The sequence below is a fragment of the Nicotiana attenuata genome, chromosome 3 (assembly GCF_001879085.1).
Source record: "Nicotiana attenuata strain UT chromosome 3, NIATTr2, whole genome shotgun sequence".
Taxonomy (NCBI): Eukaryota; Viridiplantae; Streptophyta; class Magnoliopsida; order Solanales; family Solanaceae; genus Nicotiana; species Nicotiana attenuata.
The window spans coordinates 8,647,875-8,668,701 of NC_031991.1; the positions used below are offsets into that span (position 1 = coordinate 8,647,875).

Here is a 20,827-nt window from a genome sequence, read left to right on the forward strand (position 1 = left end):
ACCCCACCAACCCCCCCTCAACCACTAAAAAAAAAAAAAAAATTATGTAGAACTTGGTAGCCTCATACACTTCTAGCTAACATTTCTTGAAATCTCCTATAAGATTCAACTTTCTCCAACCTGAACCTTTCATGACAATTTGCAATGAACATATCAGCAAGCTTATCAATATCATTCCCATTCTTTGTATTATTTTCATTATTTTCCTCACAAGCTTTATCTTCAAGCCATTGAAGATACCCAGAGAGCTCTGATTCATCACAAGCAGTAGAAATAATAGAATTCCACGTAGAATCATAATAAACATGGCCAGTGGCACAATCCTCAAGGGCTGTTGGCACTGGTACTGGCATTACATGAGAAGAACACCAATTATAGTGAAGCCTAAATGAGCCAAGAAAAAGCTTGTTGTTCTTGTACTTCTTGTTCTTCTTCATCATGGGAAATTCAAGAAGATGAACTAATTGTACATTCTTGACAAGTTGAAATAAGATAGATTTGGCCTTGGCTAGCGCGCGAAAAATGCGATATAAATGGGGGAAAATGAAGGATTGTACTAGGGTTTTGAGCTTCATGGAGTTTAAGGTTGAAGATGATGAAGTTGTAGTAGAAGATGAAGAAGGGAGAGTTTTTGGATGAGAGGGGCCAGCCATTGTTTTTTTTTCTCTTTACTTAGGATGTGTGGGGTGTGAGTTAATGTGTCTTGTTCTGATGGATTTATAAAGGATCTTGATTACCAATTTGCCACTGGTAAGTAGGTAATTTATAGAAAGTGCCAACCACTTTGCGAAATTTCAAAACTTGCTTCTTTCTTTTTTTCTTTGTCTTTTTGAGTTTGTAAAAAATATTTAAAGAATAGATTAATCCTAAGGTTATTATAAGTAATTTTTATGATCAATATTACTCCCTCCGTTTCAGTTTATGTGAACCTATTTCCTTTTTAGTCTGTTCCAAAAATAATGACCCCTTTCTAAATTTGGAAACTATTTAGCTTAAACTTACAATTCTACCTTCAATGAGAAGCTTTTATAACCACACAAATACTCTGGGCTCATTTTTGACTTTTATAGGACCACAAATTCCAAAAGTCTTCATTTTTCGTTAAGTACCGTGCCCAGTCAAACAGGTTCACATAAATTGGAACAGAGGGAAACTATTTAGCTTAAATTTGGAAACTATTTTGCTACAATTCTACCCTCAATGAGACGCTTTTATAACCACACAAATACTCTGGCCCCTTTTTGACTTGTTTAGGACCACAAATTCTAAAAGTCTTCATTTAATTTTTCGTTAAATACCGTGCCCAGTCAAACAAGTTCACATAAATTGGAACGGAGGGAGTACTTAACTGATCGATAACTTGATTAATATGATAATTAACATGCTATCATAGGTTAAACTAGATTGACAGTGCAATAGAATTTTTACAATGTATATAACTTAAAAAGAATCTAGAACTTATTAAAAGAATGTAAAAGAATTGATATCAGATCAACACTTAAACGATAATTCTATAATAAGTGAAATTAGTAACCTTAAAAATATGACAAATTACTTACTACAATATGTTATACGTTGCATATAATAGAGCGATAGTGTAAAAATTTAGTTCCATTGTGTAAATAAGTTAATTCTTTTTCCATCAAAGAATTTTTCTTCCTCTAGTATGTTTTGGGGTTTTAGACCAGAATTGTACCGTCATGTTTGGTAGAAAAAAGCTAATTATCACAGTACGGAAATTCCTACAATTGAATTTCTTCCAGTTGAAGTATGAATGGGCTTTATTCATTTAATAAGATTTAAATTGGGAAGAAAGTATGCAAAAAATGTACTATTGTACTCGAATATTGACAGAGGTTCTTTTGACTAAAGTATCTTGAAGGAATGGCCATGAAATTGATAGCACGGGATATGTGGTTAGATAAAAAAGACTTAATATTTATAATTAAATAAATTTCCTCTCTTGCTTAGTTCTTGAATTGTGTAATTAAAATGGTTATGATCCATACCAGGTAGTTCAAAGAAAATACTCCAGTCTAGATCAGTCAAACATAAAAGTCATTAAAAATTTCCTTCTCTTGTTTGAATTATATAGTTAAAATTGCTCATTGTTTGAGCCATTACGCTGCCTTCCATAAGTGATAAAAATTTACATTTGTAGCCAAGATATTATTAGTTAGTTCAACATCTAACCATTTGTTCAGTGTATAAATTTTACAAATTGATAATTTCCAGAGAATTTTTCACTTGGTGCGTAGCTAATGCCTATGTTGTAAAGTAGACTAACCAAAATAAAGCATTTCTACTTGGTGCCCGCTACAAATATTTGAAGTCATTTAAATGTAAATTAAAGAAGATGAAGAAAGGGGTCATTTGGGTAAAAAGTGGTCCATGACAGGTCACTGCTGCTTGGTCTACTAAACAAAGACACAGAAAAAGCAACTTGTGACTTGTTTACTAATGTTCTTCCACCCAAAGACCAAAAAACTGAAATAAAAATAAAATAAAATAAACAAGAAGAAAAGGAAAAAAATGTTTAAAACCTATATTCTTACATTGTTTTTTCTTTTTACACAAACTCATCTAAAAGAAATTACAAATAATAGTTTATAATAAGTAAATTTAGTAACCTCAAAGATACAACAAGCTATTCATTGCAGTGCTGAAGACACATATCATACTATCATTGGTTTGATGTAAATATGTGTGCGGGTAAATATTTATCTTAAATTAAATAGGTTAAGAGAATTGTTATAAAAATATTAAAATAAGGAAGTTAAGCGTAATATCGTAAACCATAAAGAAAGCTAGTGTTATGAAGCCAAGCCTGAAAGAAGGGTCTCTAAAATTATATATTCGTACTCCCTTCGTCTCAAATTATCTATCGTGTTTCTTTTTTACACGCCCTTAAGAAAATATTAAATAAGAGAGATTTTTGATTGTTTTACCTTTATTTATGTCTTAAGATATACTCCCTCCGGTCCACAATAAGTGATTTTTTGGCCTTTTTTTTTGTGGTCCAAAATAAGTGATTTTTTCAGATTTCAAGAATGAATTAATTATTTTTTCCTACATTGCCCATGGAGTAAATAATGTTGGAGTATGTGTTAGGAGTGTTTATGTGAAGAGATAGTAAAGGTTAATATGGTCAATTTCATTGATAATTAATGTTAAAAGGTGAATTTCTTAATCTGTGTGAAAACAGCCAAAAAATCACTTATTTTGGACTGGAGAGAGTAATATATCTTCATTTAATATTTACTCATAATTGAGGTAATTGTAGTCTTCAAGAACAATTAATATTAAGGGTAGAATAGGAAAAAGATAAATAGTTTTGTCTTGATCTTCTAAAATGACAAATAATTTGAGACAATTATTTTTAAAAATCACGACAGATAATTTGAGACGAATGAAGTAACATATAGGCTAAATGCAAATCCAAAAAAGAAAGAAACAAAATAAAGCCCAAGTCTCGCGGGGTTTGGGAATCAAAGAGTGAGCAACTCGAAGAGCTAAACAAGGCTGAATCTTCGCCGATATTTATATAAAATGATAAAATCTATGGTTTTATTAATGTAATAGTACTATCCAAACAGCTAATGTTGTGATCAGATTTCAGCTAAAATCAAGCACTTTTGCCCCTTCTAATTTTTCTTTATAAACAAAACAAACAAACAAACAAACAAGTGTAAAATGACACGAGATCTTGGAAACCCTTGACCTTAATTTCTTCACTTTTTATCCTCAATCAATATAATAAAGGCTAATTAACTACTTTTGGCCAAAAATGTAAGAGAAAACTTATGGATTAAAGGTGTTATCTTTATCTTTTTATTCATTGCTCACTCATTGAGACAATCAATGCCCGTTGATTAGTACTGAAAGTATGTCTGAGTTGCATGGCTTACTCTTCATTTTTAATTTTAAAACAATGGCCGAAAGCAGTTTCATGTAATCTATCAAAATCTTACCTAAACTTCCCCATTTATTGGTTTAGGATTTCACGATTAATTTATATTCTTTTTGTGTTCCTCTAAGTAGAATTTTGAAAAATTATATACATATATGATCTTTTTTTTATTCTCTATTTGACACAAAAAAAATCGTTAAAGTATATAGCTAATGAAAACAAAGTTTTTTATCGTAATATAATTAAAATCATATAATGTGGCATAGGTTTATAAAAGTATAATGTGGGATGCTAGAATTGTTTAATTTACCTAAGGTTTGATCTAAGAAAAAGGACAGCGAGATTTGTCGGGAACTTGGATCTGAGAAAACATAGATATAAGCACTGAAAAACATAATAATACCTAAAATTAATTATTAAACACATGCAGTAGTATAATGTGTTGGTTACTGTACTTTGTTTAATTCAATTTGTACATGAATTAACAATTAGTGCATTTATTTTTCCACCAAAACGCCGTATAACTAAAACCAAGCTGACACATGTTTTTGCTTTTATGACTTCAAGAACTAAAACCAACAAGATTCTTCCCTCCTGATCTCAACTTAGGCCGTTGCATTAATAGCGCTCCTCCTCCGTAGGATAAAATTTGTCTACGCCGAATATTTACATAAAATCGGTATTTCCTCCGGTCCACTTTAATTAATTTTTTTTGTATTTTTCTTACGGTCCATAATATTTAAAAATAATAACTTTTTTTTTCCAAAATTACCCCTTTCAGTAAAGAGCATAGGAGTATTTGTTATATTCTCAATAACAAATTAAGGTTAATATAATGTGGTTGTATACGGGGCTGCCCGATTTCATTCATTGGTCGAGATAGGAATGTCACGTCGAAGAGCTAGGATGCCGAGGTCGACCTCGATATCGGACCGGAGAGAGGCAGACTTCGAGTGACATCGGCGTAGCTCGATAGCGGAAAATGAGAGATATCCGCAGTTGATCGAGAATCGTGGCGTGAATCTCGGAACGGATTGATCCTCGGCAGTTATTCAGTTGTCAAATATGATTTCCTACTATAATTAGAAATGTACCTTGTTTAGAACTCCTCTATTATATAAAGAGGGATCCCATTCATTTGTAGGCATCATTGTTCACTGACAAGAAGATATACATTCATTGCTTTCTTGCTATTTTCGCTTACTGTTCATCAGAGTTGCTGTATCATTTGCTATTCCTATTATCACACCTCGAGACTACTACAAGTCGAGGTCGAAATTTGGCTTGCCTATTGGTTTGGTTTATTTTATTTTTTAATTTATCTATTTAATTCCTTGTTTATCAATTGGTATTGGATTGAATCACATATCCTTGAAACCACAATATAAGTTTAATTGTTACTCGAATTTTAGGGTAAACAGTTTGGCGCCCACCGTGGGGCTAAGGATAATAGTGATCGTTCAATGCTGATTCTGATAACACACATTATTTCACGCTTGTTCTTGTCAAGTATTTTTGCTCTCAGGTTAAAACATGTCAAACTCACAAAAGGCACCCATACATGGTGATGATGGTCTCGGATTTCACGGGGAAAACGACAATGTAATTTCTTCAGCAGTCGGGATGCCACCAGCTAATCTCGGGGGAGCGCCGTTGCCAATCCAGTCGATGTCAGTTCGCACGTTGCTCTAAATGCGGACATAGGTGCGGACCCCGAAGGGAGTGTACGCAGGGAAGTCCGATCTGGTGATCAAGGTATACAGGGCAGAGGAGATGGAGGAGATAGTCTCCAAGTGATATTCGAGATGCTACAGGCTCAGCAGGCCACTATTGCTCAGTTGCAAAATCAACATAGGACTCCAAGTGGGGTCGAGCCAAAAATCACTCGCCGTACCGAGCTAGTGCCAGAAAGGTCGAATGGTAACGAATCAGGGACTGATCCTGCAATAATGAAAATGCTCGAGGAGCTCACAAAAAGAATTGAGTCAGAAGAGAAGAAAATCGAAGATAATGATAAAAAAGTGGAAACATACAACTTCCGAGTTGATCAGATACCGGGGGCACCCCTCAATCCTAAAGGGTTTGGATTCAAAAAAGTTCGTGCAGAAGCCTTTTCCTCAAAGTGCAGTTCCGAAGCCCATTCCTAAGAAGTTCCGTATGCGGGACATACCTAAGTACAACGAGACCACCAATCCTAATGAACACATCACTTCGTACACGTGCGAAATAAAGGGAAATGACTTAGAAGATGATGAAATCGAATCTATGCTGTTAAAAAAGTTCGGAGAAACCCTTTCGAAGGGAGCAATGATTTGGTATCAGAACCTACCACCAAATTCCATCGACTCATTTTCAATGTTAGCAGATTCTTTCGTAAAGGCGTATACCGGGGCCATAAAGGTTGCAACAAGAAAATCGGACATTTTCAAGATAAGACAAAGGGATAACGAGATGCTAAGTGAGTTCGTATCTCGATTTCAAATGGAACGCATGGAGTTGCCACCGGTCACAGATGATTGGGCCGTTCAAGCTTTCACTCAAGGGTTGAACGAACGGAGTTCACGTCAGTTGAAGCAAATTTTGATCGAGTATCCAGCTGTGACTTGGCAAAATGTGCACAACCGATATTAATCGAAGATCAGGATCGAGGATGACCAATTAGGAGCCCCTTCCGGTTCAGTAAATCAAAACAGGTCGGCAGTTAAAACCCCGAGGGACGTCGATAGGGAGACAAGGTCGAACAGAGAATGATATAAACCATATACCGCAGATCGAAGGAACAATGGTTCAGGACGCAATTCCGCTCGGAATGATCGAAGAAGTGATCGAGGACAAAATTCTCGTGTACTTATGAGCAAAAGTAGTTTTGATAAGCAAGCCGATCCCATAGAGGCACCTCGGTTATCGGAATATAACTTCAGTATCGATGTGTCGGGCGTTGTATCAGCAATACAAAGGATCAATGATACTAGGTGGCCCAGACCCATACAGACCAATCTTTCCCAAAGAAACCCAAATTTGATGTGCAAGTATCATGGCACGCATGGTCACAAGACCGAGGATTGCAGGCAATTAAGGGAAGAGGTAGCCCGTCTATTCAATGAGGGCCACCTTCGAGAGTTCCTCAGCAATCGAGCCAAGAATCATTTCAGAGAAAGGGACGCCAACAGGAAAAATGAACAGGAGGAACCCCAGCATGTCATTCATATGATCGTAGGTGGGGTCGACATTCCACAGGGTAGGGACCCATATTCAAACGCACTAAGGTATCAATCACTAGGGAAAAATGAACCCGAGATTATGTGCCCGAAGGCTCCTTATCATTCAATGACGAAGAAACAGAAGGCATTTCTCAGCTACACAACGATGCTCTGGTAATTTCTATCTTATAATAAAGTTCAAGTTAAGCATGTTTTAGTGGATCCAAGTAGCTCATCGAATATCATCCGATCGAAGGTCGTGCAGCAGCTCGCCCTACAAAATCAAATCGTGCCCGCAGCTCGGGTCTTAAACGGCTTCAATATGGCCAGTGAAACAACTAAAGGGGAGATTATTCTACCGGTGAACGTGGCAGGAACCATTCAAGATACCAAATTCCACGTGATCGAGGGTGACATGAGGTAGAATGCCCTACTCGGAAGGCCTTGGATACACATTATGAGAGCAGTCCCTTCGACTCTCCATCAAATGATGAAATTCCCGACGTCCGACGGTGTAAAAACAGTATACGGGGAGTAGCATGCTGCAAAGGAAATGTTTGCGGTCGATGAGGTAACGCCGATATCAACGCTATCAACCTCGGAAAGGTTGAGCATCAAAGGTAAACTGGAAGCCAAATAGAAATCACATCCACCAGTCTCGACCGAATCGGAGAAGCAGGAGACAAAAGAAGAAGAGGATTTTCTAACCCCTCGAACTTTTATTGTTCCCGAAGATTCTGACGCCACCAAATCAACGGTCGAAGAGCTAGAATCGGTTATATTGGTCGAGTACTTGCTCGAGCGAAAGGTATACCTGGGAACGGGATTAACCCCCGAACTCAGGAAAAAGCTTATTTAATTTCTTATTGATAACATAGATTATTTTTCTTGGTCCCATTTAGACATAACAGGGATCCCACCGGAGATAACGACGCATCGGCTAAGCCTTGATCCTAGATTCAAACCAGTGAAGCAAAAGAGGATACCCTAGTCTGAGGTAAAGCACGCATTCGTAAAGGACGAGGTAACTAAACTTCTCAAAATAGGGTCCATTTGGGAGGTGAAATATCCCGAATGGTTATCCAATGTAGTCGTAGTCCCTAAGAAAGGGAGCAAACTTAGAATGTGTGTAGATTACAAAGATTTAAATAAGGCATACCCCAAAGATTCTTTTCCACTGCCTAACATCGATCGCATGATCGGCGCCACGGTTGGCCACGAGATCCTTACTTTTCTCGATGCCTATTTCGGGTACAATCAAATTCAAATGAACCCGGAAGACCAGGAAAATACTTCATTTATCACCAAGTATGGAACATATTGTTATAATGTAATGCCCTTTGGGCTAAACGATGCAGGAGCTACTTACCAACGCCTTGTAAATAAAATGTTCGAAGGAAAAATAGGTAAGTCAATGGAAATTTATATCGATGACATGCTAGATAAGTCCCTACGCGCAGAGGACCATTGGGCTCATTTGCAGGAAATGTTCGAGATTTTGAGGAAATATAACGTGAAGCTCAACCCCGAGAAATGTCTTTCGGGATTGGTTCGGGCAAATTCCTGGGCTTCATGGTGTCGAATCGGGGGATCGAGATCAATCTCGATAAAATCAAGGCCATCGAAGACATCACCGTCGTGGACAGTGTAAAAGTCGTGCAGAGGCTGACTGGACGGATAGCTGCTTTAAGTGTTATTAGGGAATAAGCCCAAGAGGCATAGCCGAAGGCTATGGACAAATTAATGCGGCTCGGAGACGTCCCAATCCCGCAATAAAAGTAGGCCTTCGAATTCTTTGAAAAATTGGTTAAAAAAGGCTACCCTCGGCAAACAATTAAAAGGGCTTCGATAAAATTAGCCCTCGAAAAACCTTAAGAGGTATCAAGTTATCTTAACACAAATGTGCTAAGGCACAAAAAGAAGGGGGAATTCAATCGACATTGAACCTTCAAAAAACCCAATGGGTAAAAATATACACGCTAAGGCATAACTTTTTTTTTTTACTAAGTATTTTAAGCCGAAAGGGAGAAAAAATAGCCATCTTTTAGAGGCCATATTGGCCCAATCCAAAGAGCCTAAGGGACAATACACTTAAAGTTCGAGATCTTGTTCGCGCTCCATCCAAACCTAAGAGGTCGACTATTCTGAGCCCAAATAAAAACTGACTTGACTATGGCTCGAGGATTCATCATTAATTGACACAAACCCTAAAGGGCCTACGCTTCAAGTTCGAACCTTATTCGAGCTCGACTATAGTGACTTCGAGGAAGCCACCCAAGACCTCGAACGCACCGTTCAAAACATAAGATTGTGCTAAAGTTTTACAAGGCAAAAAACGTGTTTGTAGATAAAAATTTAGAAGGCATTCAAAAGGGAAGATTTCTTTTATATATATATATATATATATATATATATATATATGGACAAAAATATGTTCAAGGGACTGACAGGGGTCTTACAAAAAAGGAAAAGAAAAATAAAATCCTAACTATGCCCGGGGCAGGGACCGACAGGGGTCTTACAAAAAAGGAAAAGAAAAATAAAATCCTAACTATGCCCGGGGCTGGTTTCTCCCTCAGGGGCAGCTTCTCCTTCGGGCCCCTCGTCGTTATCGGACCCCCATGGCTACCTTCATCATCATCGGAGGAGACAAGCAACCTGACATCAACTTCAAGCGCCTTAGCTTGAGCTATCTCTTTTAAGAGGTCAAAACATCGAGCATGGATTTCCTCGAGGGTCTCCTTCTGGGATTGGCACTTCGCCAGGTCATTGCTCCATCTCTCTCGGTTAGAAGCCTCCCTTAGTTGCATTTGAGTAGCCTCGGCATCGGCCGGGTACACGGCTATGGACTTGTTAGCCATGATCTTCGTCTTCTCGACCTCCGCCTTGGCCTCAGTAAGCCCGGCTTCAAGCTCCTCGAACCTTTTGGCCTGGGTTAAGCTTTTCTCTTTAATTCTCCAAAGTTGGACCTCGGTCGATGACAGTTTTGTCAAGGCAACCTTTTTCTCCGCGGTAAGGCGGTCCATGTTCTCCTTCCACCAATCACAGTCAGCTCTGATTTGATCGACTTCCCCTCAGAGCAGCTCGATCCTTTCTAGCTTTTGCTGCAACTGAGATATTGAAGTATTAGCCTCCACAATTGGGTCGAGACCGTACTCTTTCAAAAGGATAAAGTCACTTGCCCGTCTAGCTCGGCCTCTTCCTTACGAGCCTGGGCCAAGTCTGCTCGGAGGTCCCTGATCTCCTCTTCTTTCTGCACGTAGAGGCGTTTGAGGGCGTCTCTCTCCTCTGTAAGCCTTTTGAGATTGGCCTCAAGAGCATGAATTTATAGGTTCACGGCGACGGTTCGGTGGTGCTAGTGGCCGACCGTCACTGGCAAGCATTAATGGTTTGGGGAACTGTAGCGACAGGACATTTCGGTCACTTAGATCACTTACGTAAAATCGAAGCTCAAGTCGTTTCTTATCGTTTTACTCTAAGAAATGAGGGGACTATTTGTATACGGTGGAAATCGGGGCTATCCAATTTCATTCTTTGGTCGAGATAGGAATGTCATGTCGAAGAACTAGGATGCCGAGGTCGACCTCGATTGCGGACCGGTGAGAGGCAGACTTCGAGTGACATCGATGTAGCTCGATAACGGAAAAGCCGAGTTATCTGTAGTTGATCGAGAATCGTGGCGTGAATATCGGAATAATCAGTTATTAAATATGATTTCCTACTATAATTAGAAGTGTACCTTGTTTAGAACTCCTCTATTATATGAAGAGGGATCCCATTCATTTGTAGGCATCATTGTTCACTGACAAGAAGATATACATTCATTACTTTCTTGCTATTTTCGCTTACTGTTCATCAGAGTTGATGCATCATTTGCTATTCCTATTATCACACCTCGGGACTACTACAAGTCGAGGTCGAAATTTGGCTTGCATATTGGTTTGGTTCATTTTATTCTCTAATTTATCTATTTAGTTCCTCGTTTATCAATTGGTATTGGATTGAATCACATATCCTTAAAACCACAATATAAGTTAATTGTTACTCAAATTTTAGGGTAAACAATGGTCATTTTGATTGTTAATTAATACTAAAAGGAGGGAGTAATATTAACATAAATTTACTTTAATAAATTAAAATAAAAATATATGTTAATTAGTTATAATTAATTATTAAAAGTATTATACGTGTAAAATACACCCTATATATTTGCTTATTTAGTGTAAGTATCAAGTATAATAAGTATTTCCTCTCCTTCTCCCTCTCCGAGCCTCCCATGCACCCCAAGTTTTCTTTTTCTCTTTATTCATTTTTGTGTGTCAAACATAAACATATTCCAGATCTTAAGTTAAAGATAGATGAGATTTATTTTATGTACTTATGTGCTTCCATTTTGTCTACAGGTTATTTAGAATTTTTTTAGTTTTTTTAAATTTTATTCGGTATTCCGTACCCTTGAGACATCTAGTTAAGGATGAAAAAGGTGTTGAATTGAGGTTATGTTGGTTTTGATGATTAGCAAACAATTGCAAAAGAGCCAAGTCTGTTAGAGTATGTGGCCAGGAGCTAGAAACTGATTCCTAATACAAGTCAAATTCCTTGAATAATTTATTTTGTGGGCTACAAACATTATGCAGGCTGAAGAAATTCGAGGTCAATAAAGTTTCATTATATTGTTTCGCTTGCATAAAAAAAATATATGTAAAAAGGAAGAAAGACGTGTGGTAAATACAGAAACTGAATCCTATAGGGATTATTTTCCTTAACCAAATTATTCTAGGTTTTGGAGTATTAATTGAAGAAGGTTTTGGCTAACCTCGTTCCTATAAAAAGCATCAACTTGTTGTTACTTGAGTTGGAAACTAACAATGATATTCCCGGAGTTCTTCAGAACTAGCAAGAATGTACTTTCAAGGATTACCAAGTAACTGAAGAACCTGTTCCTGAAGTGTAACGGCTCAACCGGATCGTTTTGAGCTTTAGCACTTCAACCGGAGTATTTGTTATATTCTCAATGAACAAATTAAGGTTAATATGGTGATTTTGATTGTTAGTTAATTCAAAAAGGTGAATTTCTTAATATGTGTGAAAACAGTCAAAAATATTCTAGGTTTTGGAGTATTAATTGAAGAAGCTTTTGGCTAACCTCATTCCTATATAAAGCATCAACTTGTTGTTACTTGAGTTGGAAACTAACAATGATATTCCCGGAGTTCCTCAGAATTGATCAAGGCAAATAGCAAGCATAGCAAGAATGTATTTTCAAGGATTACCAAGTAACTGAAGAACCTGTTCCTGAAGTGTAGCGATCCGACCGGTCGTTTTGAGCTTTAGCACTTCAACCGGAGTATTTGTTATATTTTCAATGAATAAATTAAGATTAATATGGTGATTTTGATTGTTAGTTAATGTTAAAAGGTGAATTTCTTAATATGTGTGAAAACAGTCAAAAAATCAATAAAGTGGACTGGAGGAAGTAATATTTACATAAATTTCTTTAATAAATAAAAATAAAAATCTATATTAATTAGTTATAATTAATTACTAAAAGTATTATACGTGTAAATACACCCTATATATTTACCTATTTAGTGTATTATCAAATATAATAATTATTTTCTCTCCTTCTCCCTCTCTGAGCCTCCCATGCACCACAATTTTTCTTTTTCTCTTTTTTCCTTTTCACGTGTCAAACATAAACATATCCCAGATCTAAAGCTAAAGATAGATGAGATTTATTTTATGTACAAAACTTACGTGCTGCGATTTTGTTTACAAGTTATTTAGAATTTTTTTACCTTTTTAAATATATTTATTCGGTATTCCGTACCCCTGAGACATCTAGTTAAGGGTGAAGAAGGTGTTTAGTTGAGGTAATGTTGTTTTTGATGATTAACAAACAATTGCAAAAGAGCCAAGTCTCTTGAAGTATGTGGTCAGGAGCTAGAAATCGATTCCTAATATATACAAGTCAGATTCCTTGAATATTTTATTTCGTGGGCTACAAACATTATGCAGGCTGAAGAACTTCGGGGTATATAAGGTTTCATTAATATTGTTTCGCTTGCATAAAAAAAATATGTGTAAAAAGGAAGAAAGGCGCGTTGAGTTAAAAATAAATACGGAAACCGAATCCTCTAGGGATTATTTTCCTTAACCAAAATATTCTAAGTTTTGGAGTTTTAATTGATGAAGGTTTTGGCTAACCTAACTCCTATATAAAGCATCAAGTTGTTGGTACTTGAGTTGGAGACTTACAATGTTATTCCTAGAGTTCCTCAGAACTGATCAAGGCAAATAGTAAGCATAGCAAGAAGGTGCTTTCAAGGATTACTAAGTAATTGAAGAACCTGTTCCTGACATGCAACGATCCAACCGATCGTTTTGAGCTTTAGTACTTCAATCGCGGTTTGAGACTTTGAGTAGTTTCACATTATATATTATGACTCGTGTGTATAGTTGGTTACGATTTTTCGAGAGGTTCGGAGTTGATTTGGTAGAGTAATTCCCAATTCAGAATCTTTAAGTTGAAAGAGTTGACCAAAGTTTGATTTTGAGTATACAATCCCGGAATCGTATTTAGATGGTTCCAATAGGTTCGTGCTGCGATTTTGTCTACATGTTATTTAGAATTTTGCGATTTTTTCTACATGTTATTTAGAATTTTATTTATTTTTTAAAATATAATTATTCTTATATTCCATACCCCGGAGACATCTAGTTAAGGGTGAAGAAGGTGTTGAGTTGTGGTTATGTTGGTTTTGATGATTAGTTAACAACTGCAAAAGAGCCAAGTCTCTTGGAGTATATTGTTAGGAGCTAGAAACCGATTCTTAATGCAAGTCAGATTCCTTGAATGTTTTATTTTGTGGGCTACAAGCATTATGCAGGCTGAAGGAATTCGGGGTCAACAAGGTTTCGTTAATATTGTTACGCTTGCATAAAAAAAAAGTGTGTAAAAAGGAAGAAAGGCGCGTGGATTTAAAAATAAATATGGAAACCGAATCCTGTAGAGATTATTTTCCTTAACCAAAGTATTCTATGCTTTGGAATATTAATTGATGATGGTTTTGGCTAACCTCACTCCTATATAAAGCATCAAGTTGTTGTTACTTGAGTTGGAGACTTACAATGCTATTCCCAGGGTTCCTTAGAATTGATCAAGGCAAATAGCAAGCATAGCAAGAAGGTTCTTTCAAGGATTACTAAGTAATTGAATGACCTATTCCTGAAGTGTAACGATCCAACCGGTTATTTTGAGCTTTAACACTTCAATCACGAGTTTGAGACTTTGTTAGCTTCATATTATACATTATGACTCGCGCATATAGTTAGTTTTGATCTTCGAGAGGTTCAGAGTTGATCTGGGAGAGTAATTCTCAATTCAGAAGCTTTAAATTGGAAGAGTTGACCAAGGTTTGATTTTGAGTAAACGATCCCGAAATCATATTTTGATGGTTCCATTAGGTTCGTATGGTGAGTTTGAACTCAGGAATATGTTCAGATTTGGATTTGGAGGTTTCTTGGTTGATTTGGCTCTAATTGTCAAAAGTTAAAAATTTGAAGGTTAGGAAAATTTATAAGTTTTATTGGAGTTGACTTTGAGGTTATTAGGGGCGGATTATTATTCCGAGAATTAGAATATGTCCGTTTTGTTATTTGGGATTTATGTGCAAAGTTCGGGTTTATTCTGAATTTGTTAGGCTTGAATCAGACGCTTGGTTTGAAGTTGGAAGTTTATGAACTTAAAAAATTGATCTTGATCGACGATTCTTTCGCGATTGCGAGGGTACTACAACGATCATGTAGAGTACTGCTGGATATTGCATTTAAGTTATTAATTTGGGGATTTTGCCCATTATTTCACATTTTGAGCCCTAGACTCTGAGAAGAGGATATTTGAAGAGACATTTCATTACTACCTTAGAGGTAAGTAATTTTCACTTGGATTTGATTTTATATATTGACAACCCATGGATTTCTATTTTGGTTTTTGTCTACACTTTAAGAGAGTATATTTTAGGGGATTTGAGCACCAATTTGGACTCGATTTTGGAAATTGATTACATATTTGGATTCGACAGGTTATGGGTCATCGGATTTTGGTGTTGGTCTTGGATTTCGGGCACGTGGGTCTAGATTGACTTTTGAGAATTTCCTCAAATATCAAAGCTTTATGGATTTGGATTGTTTCCTATGGCATTGTTGACTTCCTTGGATGATGTTTGACTTGGATTTGCACGATTGGAGGGCTAGATCAATGTTTTGACGCGATTTGAGATTGAGGACTAGCTTGGATGAGGTCAGTATCTTGCCTAAGCTTGGTTTGAGGGTAATTTTCCCCTTGGCTATGATATTTGTTATGTATTGGGGGCAGCGTATATGCGAGGTGACAAGTGTATATGCATACACCGTGGTTATTCATGATCCGGATAGATTTTAGGCTATTATATGCTTTGTTTTGCTATCATGCTTCTTTAATATTGTGTTTTCCCCATTTACATGACTACGTGAGTAATCATTCATGCTAAAAATTATGTCTAGACTATTTGCTTACTTGTTGAGGCGTGATAGGATTATTTTTGCTATGTTGAACTATTCGCCTCAGTCGTAGTAGTGACTTTTACTCAATCTTGTGCGAAAAGTTTCAAGTTTAAAATTTGTACAAAAAAGAAACATATCTGAGTAGAAGATTGTGGGGAATTGTCCTGACAAGAGCAGGATTTTTAGTTGGGAAGGAATCTGTAAAAATAATGAAAGAGAGAAAAAGCAAAGGGAAGGGAACAGGTAAACAGTAGGTGAAAACACTAACTTTAAAGTCTCAGAATAGTGTGTGTCTGTGTGTAGCTAAAGACACACTCAATCACAATGGAAGATTGGGAATACATCACCAATTTCCTTTATCATATATTCCCTTAGAATTAGAATCAATTGTCATTGTCACTAAAAGTCCCATGCTATTTTCTACTTTCCCTAGTCCTCCTTAATTCAAACATTTCTTCACTTTTCTTGGTTCTTGCAAAAATTTAATTTCAAATTTCTTCTTTGCTTTCTTCTTCATATTCTCAATGTCTTAATTTCAATTCAAATATTGTAGTTACCTTCTAATTAGTTAGGGATAGAAATTAGGCACTAATTGTGACAACTTGTTGATTTTTATATTTAACTCAAGTAGACGCTAAATTCTATTTTGTTTATTAGAAAAGAATATCTAACATCTTATAATTAATCGTGTGACTATCTCATAACTCTTTGATTTACAAGGACGTCTCATAACTCATTTTTTTTATCTTCTTGAGCCGAAGGTCTTTCGAAAACAGCCTTTCTACTCCTTCGGGGTAGGGATAAGGTCTATGTACGCACTACCCTCCCTAGACCCCACTAGTGAGATTTTACTGGGTCATTATTATTGTTGTTGTATCATAACATTCCTTGCAAATTGTTGCAGAAAACTTTTCGTTTTCAAAAGTTTATTGAGTCCTCATGTGAGCCAAAACAAAATGTTATTCTCATTGATCACAAGATTTAGAAAAAGAGTTAGGTATTTAGGAAAATGGATTTTGAAAGTTAAGGGGGCATATATAGATCTCACTAAGTAACTTTTTACAAGCAAAAGAGAAAAGAAATTATGGAATTTCAACATAGGAGAAAAAGGAAAAAGAAAAATAAAGCAAAAGTTGTTAACAATTAATGGCTGATGATCAAGTGATGATGTAAATAAATATGGATGATGACTACATTAAGATCTTACCTTTTCTTAGATCAAAGCTGTCTTCGTCGTAAGATATGCATTAATCTTACATAAGAACAAAGTATAGTTATACAAAGTAAACTCTTTGCTTTAAACAACAAGGCTCTTTTCTTGACCTAAATAAAGTTCCCAAAAATTAAAAAGTGAAATCAATCATTGGAAATCTCAATGACTTCATTTTTTACAGATCATTAGGGGCTGGATTTCTAGGAATGGAAACACTTAACTCATGTTAAAGGAAAGAAAAATGGAAAACTCCTATCTCTATAGTGTTGAGTATTATGTTTGTTGAATCAACAAATGACCTATATATATTCTCTTGCAAATGTGAATCAATGAGAAGTCACAGTCCTTATTCATAGTATTTGGAGAATGGATTCCTATCTTGATGTTTTGACAAAACTATTATAATGAGGCACAATATTCTAGTTATGTTATGAAACAATAAAAGAAGAAGAAGAGTATTGCAGAGAAAAGTAGAGGGAGAGAATTTTTATTGATTTGGGATGAATTACAATGGAATAGAACCCTCTATTTATAGGGAAAGAGTGACTTAGCCACCAAGTAAAAATCCCTAGAATCTCTCTAAATATAGACATTCACCATAAATAAAATTCTATTTATAACACTCCCCCTTGAATGTCTATTCAACAGATAATGTGCCTCGTTAAAACCTCAACTAAAATAAAACCCAGTGGGAAAAAAATTGTAGAGAAGGAAAAAGAGTACACATATCTAACAATACGCCTTTTGGTTGCCTGGTTAAAAACCTTGCAAGGAAAACCCAGTGGGACAAAACCTTGTAAGGAAAAAAGAGTACAACGCGTATTAACTCCCCCTCATGAGAGCATCACTTCACATCCTTAAGCATTTGCATTCCAATCTTGTGCACCATCTTCAAAAGATCTTTGGTAGATATTTGATAAACAATATCAGCCATATTAACTTCAACGAATTTGTTTCACCTTGAATTCATCATCCCTGATAGATGTATTGTCTTCATATGATCTTGTTGGAATCATCATTTCAATATCTTCACATAGAGGTGAAAACTCTTGCTATCATATTATCATGCATATAGTTATAGCAAGATACATTTGTGCACAAATTGCATTGAGGAAGTGATACTTCAAGATCAAGAATTGTATATGCTTCAAGCGATTTAAATCCTTCAAGGATTGTCATATAAGTCATATAATAGACTTTAATTAGATGCATATCAAGTTTTCATGTCATGCTAGACAAATAAGATATCGAAAACTGATTGCACATACCATTGACTTTATACTTTCAAGTGTTTGAACTACATGTTCAAAACTACATGTCTTTCATATGAAACCAGTTCTATTCGAAATTGTTTCACCAGACTTAAGATCCTCATATATATTTAGCGCTATCATAGATGTCGTCGACAAACATTTTATATCGGTTCCCAACTTTATTTTCATAGAGACATGACATAGAGATCTCTTCATTCATACTTTCAGGTACCTGGATCTCTCTTGAGATTTTATGAAGCATTATGTCATATGATCTTCTAGATCACTTGCCTCATTTATTATGATCATTTTGATCATTTGCTCATCTTCTTTATCAAGAAGTTGATTTGAAACCGATTTGTCTATATGCTTTAAGCGTACTATAGACTTTGTCCTTTTAGGACTTAATATGAGCATTTGCAATGAGAATATAGTTACTTTCTTTGGGTCAGCAAATGCGTCCGGCATGCATTGCAATATATTGCAGATGAATTATCTTTTATGAACTTCAAGTTCATATTATCTTATTCGAGGATCTAGATGTACACACGATAATTCATTACACGTAACTTTTTCTCAACTGTTTATCTTGTCTCCCCCTCATGTTAGAAAAACTAACTTGTTTCCTCAACTTTGAGAACTCATCTTTGTGCGTTATGGTGTTAATCAAAATATACACCGCACACAATAATAATAAGATGGAATTATTTGGTTCCTGACCCTGAGCCACTTGTGAGGGGAGAAAATAATATACTTTCGTATATAACGTATATCAAACTGATATAGATAACTTTGTTCTCATAAGCAATTGTTTAGCTATTAAGTAGAGGCACTTAATAAATTATTTTGCTAAACGAACGGTGATGTAAACCAACTTATCAAGATGAACTTCTTGAATAGAAAATCTGGAAATTATGCTCGAAATTAAATTATTGAGCAAGTTACCTTGCAAAATACCATGTTGCGGGTTATTAATAATCGCACATGTAACCATCTCATAGATGCATCTTATGTGGTATACATGGCAGGTGAATGGGCTCATATTCACCTTTGATATTTCCAGCATTCATGGGATTCAACCCCAATTTTAATTGGTCTATTAATTAATGAGAACAAGCAATGTAAGAGAATTCGTAAAGAACTTTCTAGTTCTTTAATATTTACCCATGTGAATTCTCTTTTATTTTTGCACATCATACTTGAATTAACATGGCTAAACCAATTATGCCAACTGGATAAATTATCAATATTGATAAACTTCAGGTTTGCACCATGATGTGTGCAATTATGAATAAACTCCAAGTTTATTATGATATGGGTTTTTATCAATAAATGTCCACTTCATTGTGGTATTCTTTTGTTTATGTAGTACAAATTGGAGAATAAAGCGGGTAGCTTTTCACATACATATTACCCCGCTACAAGTTGTAGTAATAGAAGATATGAAATCTTTCCTTTATTTATAGTCTCAATTTAATCAACCGCTTTCGTGTTTACTTTGGAAACTGAATAAGTTTCTTGAGACTTACTACAACACAATACCTTATTGGTAATTAATTGTGTTTCTCCAAAATAGTATAATTGGCTCTTGCAGAGTTCTCAATTAATTTTGTAGTACCACATATTCATCAACACCCATATTGTGAATATCTCTTTTAAGGAGAAAGTTATACCATTATGGTCATGGTCAAAATTATATGCAAGATATGTTTCTTGCATTATTGTTGTCCTTTAATAAATATTTTGGCGTACAATAGGTACGTGACCAATGACCATTCATGCCATAATAATGACATTGATTTCTTATATCATCTCAAACCTCCTTCTAGAGGTGAGTGTGGTATATTCACTACCACTAGCACGTTCATATTCTTTGAAGAATGAATATGTATTCATAAATCAGATGTTGTCACATTCACATCATGAATAGACCATAGTCATCTATATGTGCTTTATAAAATCTCATGTCAAATCGATGACAAATATTACTTTCACAAAGTGGGGGATTATTTTGAGAATCCTTATTATTCTCATTATCACAATGATGACGATTATAATTTCGTCTATTGCCACGCCCACATCCATTGATACCTTCACGGTAATAATTTTGTCTTCTTTCAGACTTATCACATATTGTTATCACATTCTCTTAAAGAAATGAGAATGGAGCAAATTCAATGGGACGGGTTTCCACTTTTTGTGCCCATAATCATACATGAATTGATCATGGCAAGACATAGAAATTTTTACCACTTCAGGTGGTTATAATTTCTTACAAACTCCATTAGAGTTATAATCAAACTTTGTTGTCTTTGCTTGTATATAAAATCAAATTATAGAATTTCAAGAATTTAAAAGAGAAAAATAAAGTAAAATACTTACCTTAAATCCAGAATTTAATCATGAAGGAAGTTCATGGAATAATTGACAATCATTATGATCAATCCCAAAGCTTCTACTCAATTGGTTAGAGTCTCGTGCTGATAACGTGTTATGAAACAATAAAAGAAGAAGAAGAGTATTGCAGAGAAAAGTAGAGGGAGAGAATTCTTATTGATTTGGGATGAATTACAATGGAATAGAACCCTCTATTTACAGGGAAAGAGTGACTTAGCCACCAAGTAAAAATCCCTAAAATCTCTCTAAATATAGACATTCACCATAAATAAAATTCTATTTATAACAAGTTATATATTGATGGCAAAAT

At 35.6% G+C, this 20,827-nt stretch overlaps 1 protein-coding gene across 1 annotated transcript; it reads right to left on the reverse strand.

Annotated features, from left to right (window-relative positions):
* LOC109224519 lies at positions 27-706 on the reverse strand. Its single transcript, XM_019389090.1, has one exon. It carries the CDS (start codon positions 651-653, stop codon positions 63-65), a length of 591 nt encoding a protein of 196 aa, XP_019244635.1. The 5' UTR covers positions 654-706; the 3' UTR covers positions 27-62.